A 15,685-nucleotide genomic window follows, 5' to 3' on the forward strand; every position below is an offset into this window, starting at 1 on the left:
TTGTGTCCAAGTCTTTGTCACCCTGTTGGGTTTTTCTTGGCAAAGATACTGGAGCGATTTGCCATTTCCTTCTTCAGCTCATTTTACAGATGAGAAAACTGAGGTAAACAAGGTTAAGTGACTTGCTCAGGGTTATATAGAATCTTCCTGACTTCAGGCCCAGCCCTCTATCCACTGTACATTTAGCTGCCCCTCATCTAGGTATAGATAATGCCATTAACACTTTCTGATTCCCTTTTCACTGATCTGTGGAATTTGATAGAAAGCATTATTGCCTGTGTCTGTGACTGTTTTACAACTTGTAGTCAGTGTTAAGAGACAAATGGTAGGCAAAAGTGTGATAATTGGTCTTGAGAACAAAACTAAAATTAAACACATATAGATGCCAGAAAGAACTGATGAAATGTGTTGAAAGTGTCTGATGCTGTTTGCTTTGTAGAAGCGTTATGTACCAGATTAGTTTGAAAGCTTATCATTTATGTTCACTCACAACTCACAAGTGGTTTTTTTTTATCCTTTAAAAATTAACCATAGAAAAGTAATAAAGAGACTAAGAGCTTAGATTTATGATCAATTTAAATTGGATGAGCTCAGTGCAGAAATGTCTTTTTTTTTTATGTAAGATGTCAGCTATATAGGAGGTTAACCTAACCCATCTCAGTTTTTGAGTGTCTTAATGAGCCTGCCTTTGTTTCCTTTCTCTCAAAGCAATTTCCTTTTATTTGGCAAGTTGGAAAACAGCAAATGCAAAGGCTTTTACATAAAAGTAGGATTTGTCTCAAAATGAGAGCCAAGATTTTTGTAAACAAAGTAGTCATTTATCAAAGTTAGTTGTCTTTTCTTCTTCCCCTTTTATTCACTTTGTGTCAGAAGGACAAAGAAGGACAAAGCTAACAAGTTGTTTGTTTGATTTAGAAATCTCTGGTTAGAGCTAGCTTTTTCCTTCTATGAGCCCTGCCTCTTCTAGACTGGCCTTGTCAGGAAATTAGTTTTTCCTCGTGACTCATTCATGATTCAGGCAGAATTTTATGACTAACAGGCAAGTAGACTGTGATGTGATCAGTTTAAAGCTAGGTCAGGTAGACTTCATGCTCCAATAATCTGTAAGCCTTTCTCATGTGATTTGTCTTGCTTGGATGTGATTTGTTTTGTCCTAAGACAAAATAATTATGGAGGAAAGATATTAAAATCAGAGATTTGAAGATGATAGCACTTTAAAAAATTCCTAGAAAGCTCAGAACCCTGAAAAACAGAATTGTTTATAGAATTAAGGTGTGAATTCTTTACTAGAGAAAAGAAACTCTTTTAGGCAATTTTAGTATATCTCTTATGAAAAAATTTTAATCTATACTTTTCTATAGATTTAAAAATTTATACTTTTAGGAAAGTGAAATGAAATTTAAATGCTGTCGTAATGAAACTGTAGTAATCATATATGCAGAAGTGAGAATTCTCAATATATTTTTAGAAACTTTTAACATTAGTCTGAGCTAGAATAGAGATTGGTTATATTAACATTAAACATGAATAAGCTAACCTTTATTAGTTCTTTGGAAATTCATGTTAGATCCACTTGTGGGCCTACTTATCACCATTCAAGTCTGTGGCCACAGACTTCAATCTGAACCTGTTCTACCATTATTCAGTTGCATGCCATTAGTCACAGTATGACCTAGGTTTGTTTAATTGGATCAGCATAAATTCTTCACTGTTAACCAGAAAGATAAAGATAGGCTCAAGCTAGACTGCAGGCCTCAAATGCCAGGATTAGAATTTTCTCTCTCTTTGGTGGGCATTGGGGATCTCTTGAAGATTTATGAGTAGAGGGAATGATGGGTCCAGGTACAGTGTGAGGAATGAATTGGGGAAGGGATAGATTAAAGGAAGGAAGAAAATTAGGGTGCTGTCACAATATGCTAAGTATGAAAAAGTGAGAGCCAAGTGGTTGCTTGACAAATGATTATTTTTGTTGAAGCAGAGGAGATGTGAGGAAGAATGAGAGGGAAAAAGTCAGAAATGATTGACTGGCTAGATGATAATAGTGTTAACAACTGAAAGCAGGTGGAGGTGGGCAGGTAGAAGGCATTATTAGATATTCTCAAATAGATTTCTTTATATTGACTTCATGCCCTGACCCCATCAGAAAGAAACAGCACAAAGCAGCAGAGCCTGAGGAGGAAGTTATCCCTGATTCACCTATATTAACTTTCTCATTTCCTGGACTTAACCGACTACGAAGAAAGAAGGAAAACCTACATGTCCGATATGTAGAGCAAACACATACTGATTTGGAACACCCTCTATGTACAAACGGTAAGGATCTATGGAGAATTGTGTGGAATTGAGTCACTTAAGTCATAACTATAATCACTTAGAATGTTTTATGTTGGAACTTCATTATTTGTTTAACCTATGCTGTATACAGTTCATTGATACTAAACTCAAATAGAAATGGATCCCTGTGGGCCACTTATTGACTTAGAAAACCACACATTAACATTATCTATGCTGTATTATTTTTTTTTATTTTGTTAAAAGTTTCCCAGTTACATTTTAATCTGGTTTGAATAGAGTTTTGTGGTCTACAGCTTTTATACGTCTGCTGTAGCTGAATTTGTTAGTTTATTAGATTTAAGGTCAGATATGTTGAGGCTAGAATTTTGTTCATAGCTCTACTTGTGACTTTGGAAAATGATTTTTAAATGTGTTCAATGTGACACTCTCCACAAAAGTATTATTCTGATGCCACTTCTTGATGTGGAGCTGAAATGGGTCTCTTGAAGGCTGTGTCACCATAACCAACTTTTTTACTAAACTGGAGAAGCTTCAACTAGACACCCATCACATCCTAGGTGCCTGGTGCCTGACGCTCCAAGGTCATGGATTTGGATCTGGAAAAAACCTTAGAAATCATCTAGATCAGTTTCCTCATTTTGTAGATCAGGAAACTAAGGTGCTGAGACATGAAAGGACTTACAATAGCTGACATTTACATGACACATTAAGATTTATAAAATTCTTTATGTAGCTTGTCTCATTTAAGCCTTACAGCAACCCAGGGAACTAGGTACTCCAGGCATCCGCAATTACAGAAAAGGAAGTTAAAAATTGGTTGAAGTGACTGCTTGCTCATAGTCCCATAGCCAGTATATGTTGGAAGCAAGATTTGAACAAAGGTCTTATGATGCCAAGTTTGACTCTTTCTGCTACACCAAAACTGTCTCTAATGCACTGATTTAAAGTCATAAAGTTAATACTTAGAATATCTGTGACCTCTGGTTTCAATCTTAATGTTATTTAAATGCTCATTACTGAAAGGTGCATCATCACATGATTAATTTTTTAACTTAAATGAACCAGAGAGAAAAGTACTATTGGTTTTAAGTCCAGAGTGATCCATTTAGGTCCATGGTGGTTAAATGGTGGAACAGAAAATGCTAAGAATTATCCTAATCTAAATGTTGGAACTCTTAGTGTGTTCTTTATGTATTATTGTTCATGTCATTTTCAGTATCTAACTCTTTATGCTCTCTAACGTCCTCCCCTCCATGAGGTTCTCTTCCGTACTGCTCTGCTCTTTATCATGTTCTTTGGGAAACTGCTTTGTGATGTAGTACTGGATTTGAATTTTTTTAAAAAAAAACCTTGGTTTCAAAGTCCAACTCTGCAACAGCCATTTAACATTGAGCAAGCTAACGTTTTCTTTTCTTTGAGTTCTTGTCAGTATCAAATAAGATCATAGACAGGAAAAGTGCTTTGCAAAGTCTAAAGGAGGATGTGAATGTAAATTTTACTATTAGGCTGAAACCCAAAATAACTGAGAAGATCTTTGGATAAAAGATATAGCAATGCATTTCAGAGTTATATATAAATTATTTTTTAGTTATTCACATCATGATTTACCCTCTACTTGTGCAAATAAAAAAATTTAATTATAGTTGTCTTTATAGAATCATGAATCAGGTTAGCAAGAATATAATGGATACTGTGTTGAAAAAATAGTCTATTTCAATAGGCTTTCTTCAAAGACTGTGCAGAAAGTGACATGGATCTTTCTTTTAAAAATGAAGAAACTTACGAAGTTGCTAGAATTCTTTTCTACTATATGCACTTATGTCACCATCTAGTGGAAGACAGACAAATCAGTATCCTGCACCATTACACAGCATTGTAATTTCATCTGTGTATACCTTTATGAAAGCAGAGCAGCCCCTTAACCCCTTAATATAAGGAGTTGTTTTGACCAAAAATGTCATCAGCTTATAGCCAGCCTTCTGATAATGAGCTTCTCCAACCTGACATATCTAGATAGATCTTTTAGAACCAGGGACTTAACCTGGAGTCCATGAACAGATTTTTGGGAATCCATGATCATAGATGGGGGAAAATACATCTTTATTCCCACTCACCTCTAACTCAAGATTAGCATTTATTTCAGTTATTTAAAAACATTATTCTAAGAAGTAGAATATTGACTTCACTAGGCTGACAGAGAGGTCTGTGACAGAACAGTGGTTAACACCTGTTTTAGACTGTGAACATAATAGTCCATCAGCAGGCTAATTCATGAAGATTGCCAGTTAAAACTTTCTAGTGCTTCCACGCTGTCATCTTGTCCCTAGAGAATTTAAACTCACCTTCACATCGTAATAAGGCTTTAGTGGATACAGCAGCTAGATCCTAAATTGAAAACCAAAGACATAGTTTTTTGAAGGAACTTCAGTTATCAACCCTTTTCCTTAATACCAGGTAGGATTGTACTTAAACTGTTTTAAACGGATACTAATTTATTAGGACACTATCTAAATCATCTTAAATGAATGTGAACATGCAGTAAAGCAGATTATACCAATTTCCTTTGTTAGAGAATTCTTCCTTTGTATGTGTTGTAAATTCCTCTGGTTCATTTTTCCCTTATTGAGGATTATTATGTAACTTTTAACTCCTAAGAAAAATTGCATTTGTGTGCATTCCTCCTCTTCTGGACATTCATATTACTATTACTGTGAATCTAAAACATTTGGTTGCAAAGAATATTGTGAATATTTTGAGCCAACTATTTGAATGAAATGAACTCTATTCAATTCATTAAGTATTTATTAAGCACCTGGTGTATTTCTCTAGTGAGTCCATACTGATTTATTTGTAAGTTTGTGATTTTGGCTTTTTTCAGTGAAACTGAATTTTTACAGGACCAGGTATTTTAAAGCTACTTCCTCAATCCCTTAAAAAATTACTTCAGGTCTTGCTATTCATTTTCTAGACTATGTATTGTTGTAGATGAGGTAGGAATTAGGTCGTCTTTCAGATAGCAATATGTAAGATATCATGAGCACTTTTGATAAGACAAAAAATGGAAATATATAAACTAGTCATACAGATGAAATACTACCTTATAAGTCTCAGAAAACCTATGTATTGAAGCAGTAATTTGTGCTTTCGCTCTGCTACCTCATAGTTTTTGTTATTATCAGTTATGAAATTAAGATACTGAATGTTTACAGGCTTATGAAAGTTTCTGTAACCACATTTTTAATGCATTTGATTTTTCTCTCATGTTTTCTTTAATTTCTTATTTTAAAAATTTTATATATGTGTTTTGTTTTTCCAGAATTAACAAAAAGTCTAAAGTCTTCAACACAACTGCAGCAAAACCACTATGAAAGTGAAATTCTTGTAGCAGATACTTGTGATCAAACATTGTCACCTATGACCAGTAAGAATAGCATTGGATTATTTAATAATAGTTTTTTTTAAGAAATTTTTTAAATTAGGGGAAGGCATGTCAATTTCATGCATTACCTAATTATATAGGAAATATTCAACTAATTGAAAAGTTTAAAGAATGGGGTGGTTTGTGGTTTTCTGATAAATTTAAATTTGACCTATTAAGCACTATAACCCTTTCTTTGCCAGCTGTTGTTAAAAAGTCTAGCCAGAATATGTTTGCACATTCTCCTGCCTCACTAAGTGCAATATATGGAATACTATTTAATTTTATAGTATAGTATAATTTAGTATATTAATAATTAATAGTATAATTTAATGCTATTTATTTTCCTCTTATTATCCTGAAGATATTTTGGAGACAGCAATAACAAAAAAGTTCTCTTATCTTTTAGATTTAATTTGGGGGAAAGGGAAAAAAATTTTTATTTAAGTGACATGATAAATATCAAAAATAACTATTAAATAAACCTTTAAAAGCAAGAAATGAAAAAGATTGGTATGAATCTGTACTGGTCTCCAAAAGCTACTTTAAAAAAATAAATCTCTGATAGCAAATATCTTCTTAATAATCTCCTAAAATCAGAATGCATTAAAAAGGTCAAGTTCATTATGTTTTAATTTATTGTGGTTATTAATGTTGCCTTGTAATTGTTTCATTCAAATAGGAGATTTAAAGTGCTTGCAAATAGTAATTTAAACATTTCTCTTGTATCATTTTTTAAATAGCAATAACAAACTTCAGACCAACTCATTCCTAAATCATTCCAAATTTTAGTAGTCTGTATTAATGAGGCTTGACTATCCAGTGGTCTCTAAAGTGATTACCATAGGTCCTTGGTGGGAGTGGGGGGAAACCATGGCCTAATTTGAAGGGTCAGCCATGTAAAAGATGGGAAGAAAAATCATTTCCCATCCTTGCTTGTAATAGCCAATCATGAAGCTTGTCATCAGTGCAACTATGCCCACCTTATCTACACATTCTTCCCTCTTCCTTCTCCTGTGCAGCATCTATCCTTGAACAGGTTGTTGGTCCCAGAAATCAGTTGTAACCTAAACCAGTTAGACACTTCTTTAGATACTACTGGAAAGATTTAGACCTATCCTCTACTTCTCATATCACCTCATGGCTGAAGCAGGCGTTCCTTAGAAGGCAATCTCTGCTCTTTGGGGCAATAACCAGTAAGATCCATTCTTCCTCATTTCCATTTTTGAGAATGGGACAGGGTAAATCACCCAGGATGAGTAGATAAATTACATTATTTTTCTCCCCAAACATACTTATCTTCCAAACTTCTCTATTGTCAAGGACTTTTGAATAATTATGTCTAAAGCATGCCAGTATATAGTGTCAGGCAGCTATATTATTTGGATATCCTTTACACTGTAGACTATATATATATATATATATTCCATAAAAGGAACTTCCATTTGTTCTCTTTTCCTTTGACCTTATTGTAATCAGAGTTTTGTTCCAAATGGAGAAATGCTCGAGAAGGTTGAAAGCCTTTCCTTAATGACTCTTGACAAGTAACTGAAGATCTCTCAACCTCAGTTTCCATATCTTTAAAATGAAGAAGTTAGACTAGATGTCTTCTAAGTTCTCTTCCAGCTTGTGATCTAAGATGTTTATAAGACAATAAAAAGGGCATTTAAAATAACCTTCTTAGTTCAGTTCTTCAGGGAATCCAGTCTTTCACTGAGAACTCCTTCCAAAAGTAAAAATCACAAACCATCCATGCTTTGTCCTTTGTGGTCTTTATTCATGTGGGAGCCTTCCATAAGGGATACACCCAGGGTGCTGGAGGAATTTTATTTTGTTTTTTTTAATGGTATTTTATTTTATTTCCCAATTACATGTGAAGACAATTTTTAGCATTCCTTTTTACAAGATTTTGAGTTCCAAATTTTTCTCCTACCTTCCCTTCCCTCTTCCTAAAATGGTAGGCAGTTTGATACAGATTATACATGTGCTGTCATGTAAAACATTTCCATATTAGTCACAGTTGTGAAAGAAGAAACACATCAAAAAGGAAACAAACAGAAAAGAATAAAGTAAGTGAAAAAAGTATGCTTCAATCTGCATTCAGAGTCCAGCAATTCTTTACATAGATGTGGATAGCATTTTCCCTCATGAGTCTTTTATACTTTTCTTAGATCATTGTGTTGCTAAGAAGAGCTGAGTCACTCATAGTTGATCATATATAATGCTGCTGATGCTGTGTATAATACTTTCCTTGTTCTGTTCATTTCACTTAGCATCAGTTTGTACAAGTCTTTCTAGGTTTTTCTGAAAAGTGTTCCATTACATTCATATACTACAGCTTGTTTAGCCATTTCCCAGTTCCCACTCTCAATTTTCAATATTTTGCCACCACGAAAAAGGGCTATGATAAATATTTTTGCACATGTAGGTCCTTTTCCCTTATTTATGATAGCTTTGAGGTACAGACCTAGTAGTAATATTGTTGGATCAAAGGGTATACACACAGTTTTATAGCCCTTTGTGCATAGTTCCAAATTACTCTCCAGAATGGTTGGATCAGTTCACAACTTCACCAACAGTGCATTAAGATTCCAATTTTCCCACATCCTCTCCAACATTTATCATTTTCCTTTATTGTAATATTAGCCAATCTGATAAATGTAAAATGGTACTTCCGAATTGTATTAATTTGCATTTCTCTAATCAAAAGTGATTTAGAACACCTCTTTATATGCCTATAGATAACTTTGATTTCTTCATCTGAAAACTTCCTGTTCATATCCTTTGACCATTTATTAATTGTGGAATAGCTTGTATTTTGTAAATTTGACAGTTCTCTGTATATTTGAGAAATTGGGTTTTTATCAGACATAGTTATTGTAAAGATTGTTTCCCAGCTTTCTGCTTTCCTTCTATTCTTGGCTGTATTGGTTTTGTTTATGCAAAAGCTTTTTAGTTTAATAATCAAAATTATCTGTTTTGCATTTCATACTGCTCTATCTCTTTTTGGTCATGAATTCTTCCCTTCTCCTTAGATCTGACAGGTAGACCTTGCTCTTCTCATTTGCTTGTGCCAGGCCTTGAGGCCACATTTGCCCCTCTAGGTCCTCAAGTGTAGCCCTTTGACTGAATCCAAAGGATCCCCACTTCTGGCTTATGGTGTCACACACCCTTTATGTCTAAATCATGTACCTATTTTTTCTCACCAGTTTTTGTCAAATAGTGAGTTCTTATCCCAAAGGTTGGGATCTTTGGATTTATCAAACACTCTAGGTTACTGTGGTCATTTACTACTGTGTCTTGGGTAACTAATCTATTCCACTGAACCACCAATCTTTTTCTTAGCCAGTAGCAGATAGTTTTGATGATAATATAATTTGAGATCTGGTACTGCTAGGCCCTTCCTTTGTATTTTTTTTTTTTTGTCATCAATTGCTTTGATATTCTTGACCTTTTATTCTTCCAGATAAATTTTGTTGTTGTTTTTTCTAGCTCTATAAAATAATTTTTTTGGTAGTTTGGTATGGGATTGAATAAGTAAAATAACTTAGAATTGTAGGCTACCCATGGGCAATTGATATTTTTCCAGTTGTTTAGATCTGACTTTATTGCATGAAAAGTGTTTTGTAGTTGTGTTCATATAGTTCCTGGGTTTGTCTCGGCAAGTAGACTCCAAAGTATTTTATATTGTTTACAGTTATTTTAATTGGAATTCCTCTTTCCCTTGCTGCTAGGCTTTATTGGTAATATTTGGAAATGCTGATGATTTTTGTGGGTTTATCTTATGTCCTATAACTTTGCTAAAGTTGTTAATCATTTCAGGTAGTTTTTTATTTGATTCTCTAGGATTCTCTAAGTACGCCATCATATCATCTGCGGTGATAGCTTTGTTTCCTCATTGCCTATTTAATTGCTTTGATTTCTTCTTATTCCTTTAACTAGCATTTCAAGTAGTGTATTGAATAATAGTGATGATAATGGGCATCCTTGCTTCATCCTTGATTGTACTGATAAGGCTTCTAGCTTATCCTCATTACAGATAATACTTGCTGATAGTTTTAGATTGATAATCGTTTTAAAGAATGCTTCCTTTCCTATGCTTTCCAGTGTTTTTAATTGGAATAAGTGCTGTGTTTTGTCAAAAAAAACTTTTTCAGCAGTTGTTGAGATAATATTGTTTCTGTTGATTTTGTTATTGATATGGTCACTTATGTTGATAGTTTTCCTAGTATTGAACCAACCCTGCATTTGTACCACCTGGTCATAGTGTATTATCCTTGTTAATGTTGTAATCACCTTGCTAGTATTTTGTTCAAAATTTTTGTATTAGTATTCATTAGGGAAATTGGTCTAGAATTTTCTTCCTCTGTTTCAATTCTTCCTTGTTTAGATATCAGCACCATATTTGTGTCATAAAAGGGTTTGGTAAGACTCCACCTATTTTTCAGAATACTTTATGTTATTGGAATTAATTGTTCTTTAAATGTTTGGTAGAATTCATTTGTGAACCCATCTGTCCCTGGGGATTTTTACTTAGGGAGTTCATTAATGACTTGTTCAGTTTCTTTTTCTAAATGGGGTCATTTATTCTATTTTCTGATCTCTTGATCTGGCTAATTTATATTTTTATAAATATTCATTTATTTCACTCAGGTTGTCTTATTATTGGCATAAGTTGGGCAAAATATTTTTTAGTGATTGCTTTAATTTCTTCATTGGTAGTGATTTCACCTTTTTCATTTTTGATATTGTATATTTGGTTTTCTTTTTTTTTTTAAATCAAATTAACCAATGGCTTATCTTTCTTAATGGTTTTTTCATAAAACCAGCTCCTGGTTTTATTTAGTAGCTCAATAGTTGTTTTTTTACTTTCATTTTTATTAATCTCATCTTTGATTTTCATGATTTCCAGTTTGGTGTTTTAATTTGTTCTTTTTCTAGTTTTGTTAGTTACATGCCCAATTCATCAATCTGTTCTTTCTCTGTTTTGTTGTGAGAATTTAGAGAAGTCAAATTTCCCTTCTGTACTACTGTTTTGACTGCATCCAATAAATTTTGGGATATTTCACTGTTGTCATTCTCTTCAATGAAATTATTGATGCTTTGTCTAATTTGTTCTTGAACTCACTTATTTTTTAGGATTAAATTATTCAATTTCCAATTAATTTTTAATCTATCTTTCTACTGACCTTTATTCAGCATAATTTTTAATTATATTATGATCTAAAAAGAAGGCATTAATATTTTTGCCTTCCTACATTTGATTTTGAGGTTTTTATGCTCTAGTACATGGTCACTTTTTGTGTAGATACCATGTACTGCTGAGAAAAAGGTATATCCTTTTTGTTCCCATTCTGTTTTCTCTAAAGGTCTGTCCTATCTAACTTTTCTAATCTTCTATTCCCTTCCTAGCTCCTTTGCCCTCCAGAATACCATGTTGTATGACTTCTGATCCTTTAACGTTGTTAGCTGCTAATTCCTTTGTGATCCTGAGTGTGACTCCCCAACATTTGAATTGTTTCTTTCTGGCCATTTACAGTATTTTTTCCTTGATCTGAAATTTGACTATAATGTTCCTTGGAGTTTTTATTTTGGAGTCTCTTTCCTGAGGTAATTGGTCGATTCTTTCAATGTTTGTTTTGCCCTCTGGTTCCAGGATATCAGGACAGTTTTCCTTTTTAATTTTTTGAAAGATGCTATCCAGGACCTCCTTTTGAGGAGTCATGGCTTTCAGGTAGTCCATTGATTCTGATATTGTCTCTCCTGGATCTGTTTTCTAGGTCATTTGTTTTTCCAGTTATGTGTTTTACATTTTCTTCTATTTTTTCATTCTTTTGAATGTTTGATGGATTCTTGATTTCTCATAGAGTCATTAACTTCCACTTGTCTAATTCTAACTTTTAAGGAGTTATTTTCTTCAGTTAGTTTTTATACCTCCTTTTCCACTGGCCACTTGTACTTTTTGTGAAGTTGTTTTCTTCATTGGATTTTTGTATCTCCTTTTCCATTTGGCCAGTTCTACTTTTTAAGCAGTTGTTTTCTTTTTTCAAGTTGTTGACTCTTTTTTCATAATTTTCTTGCACCATTCTCATTTCTTTTCCCAATTTTTCTTCTACATCTCTTATATGATTTTTAAGCTCCTTTTTGAGCTTTTCTAATGAGGTCTTTCTGGGCTTGAAATCCCTTCTTGTTTTTGTTTGAAACTTTGCCCGTAGGTGTTTTCACTTTGTTATCTTCTTCTGAGTTTGTGTCTTGATCTTCCCTGTCACCACAGTAACTTTCTATGGTCAGATTCTTTTATTCTTGGTTTTTGCTCATCTTTTTTGGTCTTTTTCCTTTCTTTTAAATTTGAGCTCTCCTCCCAGAGTGGAAGGGGTGCTGTCTCAACCTCTTGTGCCAGGGGCTGCAGGCCCAGGTTGTTTAGCTGGGGCTGCACTGATGTTGTCCTGAAGTCCACAGGAATCCTTGTGTCTGGTTCTGCACTAAAGTAGTGGGATGAGTGGCTAGTAGAGGCCATAGGGTCTGACAACTTACGCAGTGCTAGTGTCTGGTGTGAACTAAGGCTGGTAGGACATTTCTGAGTTTACCTTGGGTTACACTGAAGCACATGGCAGTCTGGCTGCTAGAAGCTGCCTGTTTGCCCAGGGCTTCCTCGAACTAAATTCTGAGGTACGTGTGGACCCCTGGTGTTGGCATTTGCCTGCTCTGCCACACTGGGGCTCAGGTTCTCCCACTGGTTTATTGAGGTGGGACTTGCTGGTATACTTCCTGTCTTAGACAATGCTCCCCTTTTACCCAAGTGAGACAGACCTTTCCTGTGGATTTTCCAAGTTTCTTAGGCTAAAAGATTGTTTCACCCTGTCTTTTTGGTGGTTCTTCTGTTCCAAGATTTGTTTAGGGGCTCTATTTTATGGTTTTTTAGAGGTGAATATGGGGGAGTTACAGTGATTTACTGCTTACTCCTCCATCTTGGCTCCCAGAAGTCTTTTTTAATATGCATGGTTTCCAATGCAGCACTAAAACTGTCCATCTGTTCTGCTTCACCCTCTTGACAACCATTTCCTTTTAAGATCACCACTGCTTTGTGCAAGTCACCATTGATAATATGCTGCAGCCTACCTATAACCATTTCTCCACTGCCCTATGGGTCAGCCCCAGTTTTGAATCTTTGGAAATTGTGTGCATGTTTTTGTATTTTTAAACTTTTTGTTTCAAAGAACAGCTTGAATGCTTGAAAGTTCTAGACAATTTCTCAGCTTTCTTTCTTCCTTCTCTTCAGTTCTATGTGTAATTCATTGTCCACCTGCAGCATCTAAGATCTACTTAAAACACTCAATGAGCTGGTTATCCACTAACATCATATTCTGGGCAATAAATATTTTTCATCTGTTTTTTCTTTGGAATAGTCTTCAACTGAATTAAATGGTCACAGTGAATTGAAATGAATTTAAACTCAATAGTGGAAGAAAATAGATTAATTTTAGTTGACACTTCTAATTGCAAAAGGAGAAAAGAATTTACTATTTTGAAGAATTTAGGAGTTTTACTTAATAGGCTTTAGGTTATGATTTGATAGTAGTCATATTTGATGAATGAAATAAGTTTATTTAGAGTCTTATTTTAGGATAATTTTGCATTAAATATCAAATCTCCCCCCCCCAACTTTTTAAAACAAACTTTATGCCCTTTTATCAGCTGCATCTAGTGCATAGTAATCTTCATCTTAACCTCTCTACTAGGATGTGCTGTATTTTTATGAGACCATAGCTATATATTCACTTGCACATGCTTTTTTTTTTTAAACTTAGATATCCAAGATACCAACAATTATCCCATTGAGAAATCATCTTTTAACTTAGCTGCAGTTGTTGCTGAAACACTTGGACTTGGTGTTCAAGAAGAATCTGTAAGTACTATGTCTGTCTTGATAAGTATGATAACTAAATTGAGCTTAGAGAAAAATATTTTTCCAAGTCCTAAGACCTTCATGTTTATAGCCAATAACACATCAAAGGACTCAACCATCACCCAGGATTAACCAAGAGTAGGCCAAAACCTTTGGTCCAGATACAAAATGATGAGGGCCTGCACCAAGATGGTGGCAATATCAGGAGAAAAAGGAATGTGTAGGAGAGAGGTTAGGCAAGTGAAATATTAGGAATATAAAATTGATAGGACTTGACAGCAGCTAATTGTATATCAAGGTGATTGACATGTAAAAGGATGCAAAGAGGTCAAGAAGGATGTGGATTGAGAAAAGAAACATTAAATAAGGAAATTAAGAGATCATTGGTTATTTTGTAGAGTGCAGTTTTAGTTGAATTATGAGGTTAGAAACCAGACAGTGGAAAGACAAGAAGAGGACGAGAGGAAAGCAAGTAGAAGCACCTATAATAGATGGCCTCCTCAAGAATTTAGTTACAAAAGGAAGGAGAGATAGACGATGATAGCTAGAGTTAAAGGACGATAGCAGGGATGGATGGATCAAGTGAGGATATTTTTGAAAATGGGGGAAACATGGGCATTTTGTAGACAATAGAAAAGTAGCCAGTAGGGAGGGACAGATTGGAGATTAGTGAGAGTCGTGATGGGAGAGAGGGCAATCTGCTGGAGAAGATGGAATAGAATGGGTTCACCTGGCCATGTAGAGCCTTGGTAATGAGAACGGCCACCTCTTCATGTGTTGGAGTTATTCACAGTGGTGGTAGAGGAAATAATACCAGAAGGCATTGAGTTTATTGTAACATAAATTTTTAGTGGATCCAGTTAATTTAGTTTCATTATTTTCTCCAACTTCGTTCAATGGCATGTGAGTAGGAGTAAAGGTGGCAAATGATGAGAGTAATCCAGGGCTAGAGTATGGCACAGCAAGACATTAAGTCAGATCAAGGGGTACAGGATCTATCTGAGAAAAGAGGGTAGACTGGAATTGAACTGTTTCACCAATGGGTTAAGCTTTGCAAGGATGGAGAGTGTAACCAGTGCAGGGGTCATCAGTGGTTTGGGAAAAGACTGAAGGGTAGAGGGATTGGAGGTAGCAGTGAGGGCAGAAGAACAGAATTTGGAGCCAGGAAGAAGTAGAGGAAGATTAACAACAGACTGTGATCAGATAAAGAGATTTCAGAGTTCTTGAACATGAGAGGAGAATACTTGTGAGTGATAGCATCTTTGTGTGTAGCTGTAATGGATTAGAGAAGTAGGTCATGGAAAATGAGTAATTTGAGGAATTGGGAGTTTAGGGTGTTTGAGGAAATATTAATATGTCCATCAAAGTTCCCTCATGAGGAGCAGAAGTTGAGGAGGAGAGAGATTGAACTTGTTGAGGAAGGAGAGAGAATATAGGTTACTAGACAACAGCCCTCACAATCTTGACTGAGTAATAAATCTGGATTGCATGAATTTCAAAGGAGGAGAGATTACTGAGTGGTAGAGGGAGAGCCTGGAAGTGGTGATAGAGAGAAGAGGTATTCTAGCACCCCCACCTTAGCCACTGAGATAGGGACATGAGTGAAAGTGTAACCTGTGCCAGAAGAGTAGTCAAGCTACTCGGGACAGAGCCAGGTCTTAGTGAGTACAAGAAGATAAGTGAATGAGAAAGAAAAAGTGTCAAAAGTGTGAGATGAAAGTTAATTTGTTTTCTATGGAGCAGGCATTCCAGAGAGCATGGTGGAAGAATTGAGTACCTTTAGAGTGGGATGTTGGGGGAGGGGTGTTTAGTTTGAGGTGGCTAAGCACAAGGGAGTAGATGGTGGAGGATGGAGAGTAGGGTTTGAGCAGTGGCATTTAGGAGTCCAGAATCAGTGGAATGGGGAGGTATGATGGTATGTTATTCATTAAGGAATGAGTTCAGGTAGGTTATCACCATTTATTGGAGTTGTAGGAGGCCAGAGAGAATGCCCAGAATGCAAGGAATGGTTTTTCTGTGAGGCAGGTGAAGGCAAGACAACATGAGGAGTTTACTGGGTCCTTTCA

General features: G+C 35.2%; 1 protein-coding gene across 4 annotated transcripts in view; it reads left to right on the plus strand.

Moving 5' to 3' along the window:
- The window catches only part of RBBP8 (RB binding protein 8, endonuclease), a 102,174-nt gene that overhangs the window by 51,166 nt on the left and 35,323 nt on the right, over nt 1-15,685 (plus strand). For all 4 annotated transcript variants that reach the window (XM_072604378.1, XM_072604379.1, XM_072604380.1 and 1 more), the window contains 3 exons: nt 2,144-2,313; nt 5,612-5,716; nt 13,522-13,619. In XM_072604378.1, the coding sequence (XP_072460479.1) occupies nt 2,144-2,313; nt 5,612-5,716; nt 13,522-13,619 (373 nt within the window). The remainder of the gene's footprint in view (nt 1-2,143; nt 2,314-5,611; nt 5,717-13,521; nt 13,620-15,685) is intronic.

This window comes from Notamacropus eugenii, chromosome 4 (genome assembly GCF_028372415.1).
Source record: "Notamacropus eugenii isolate mMacEug1 chromosome 4, mMacEug1.pri_v2, whole genome shotgun sequence".
Taxonomy (NCBI): Eukaryota; Metazoa; Chordata; class Mammalia; order Diprotodontia; family Macropodidae; genus Notamacropus; species Notamacropus eugenii.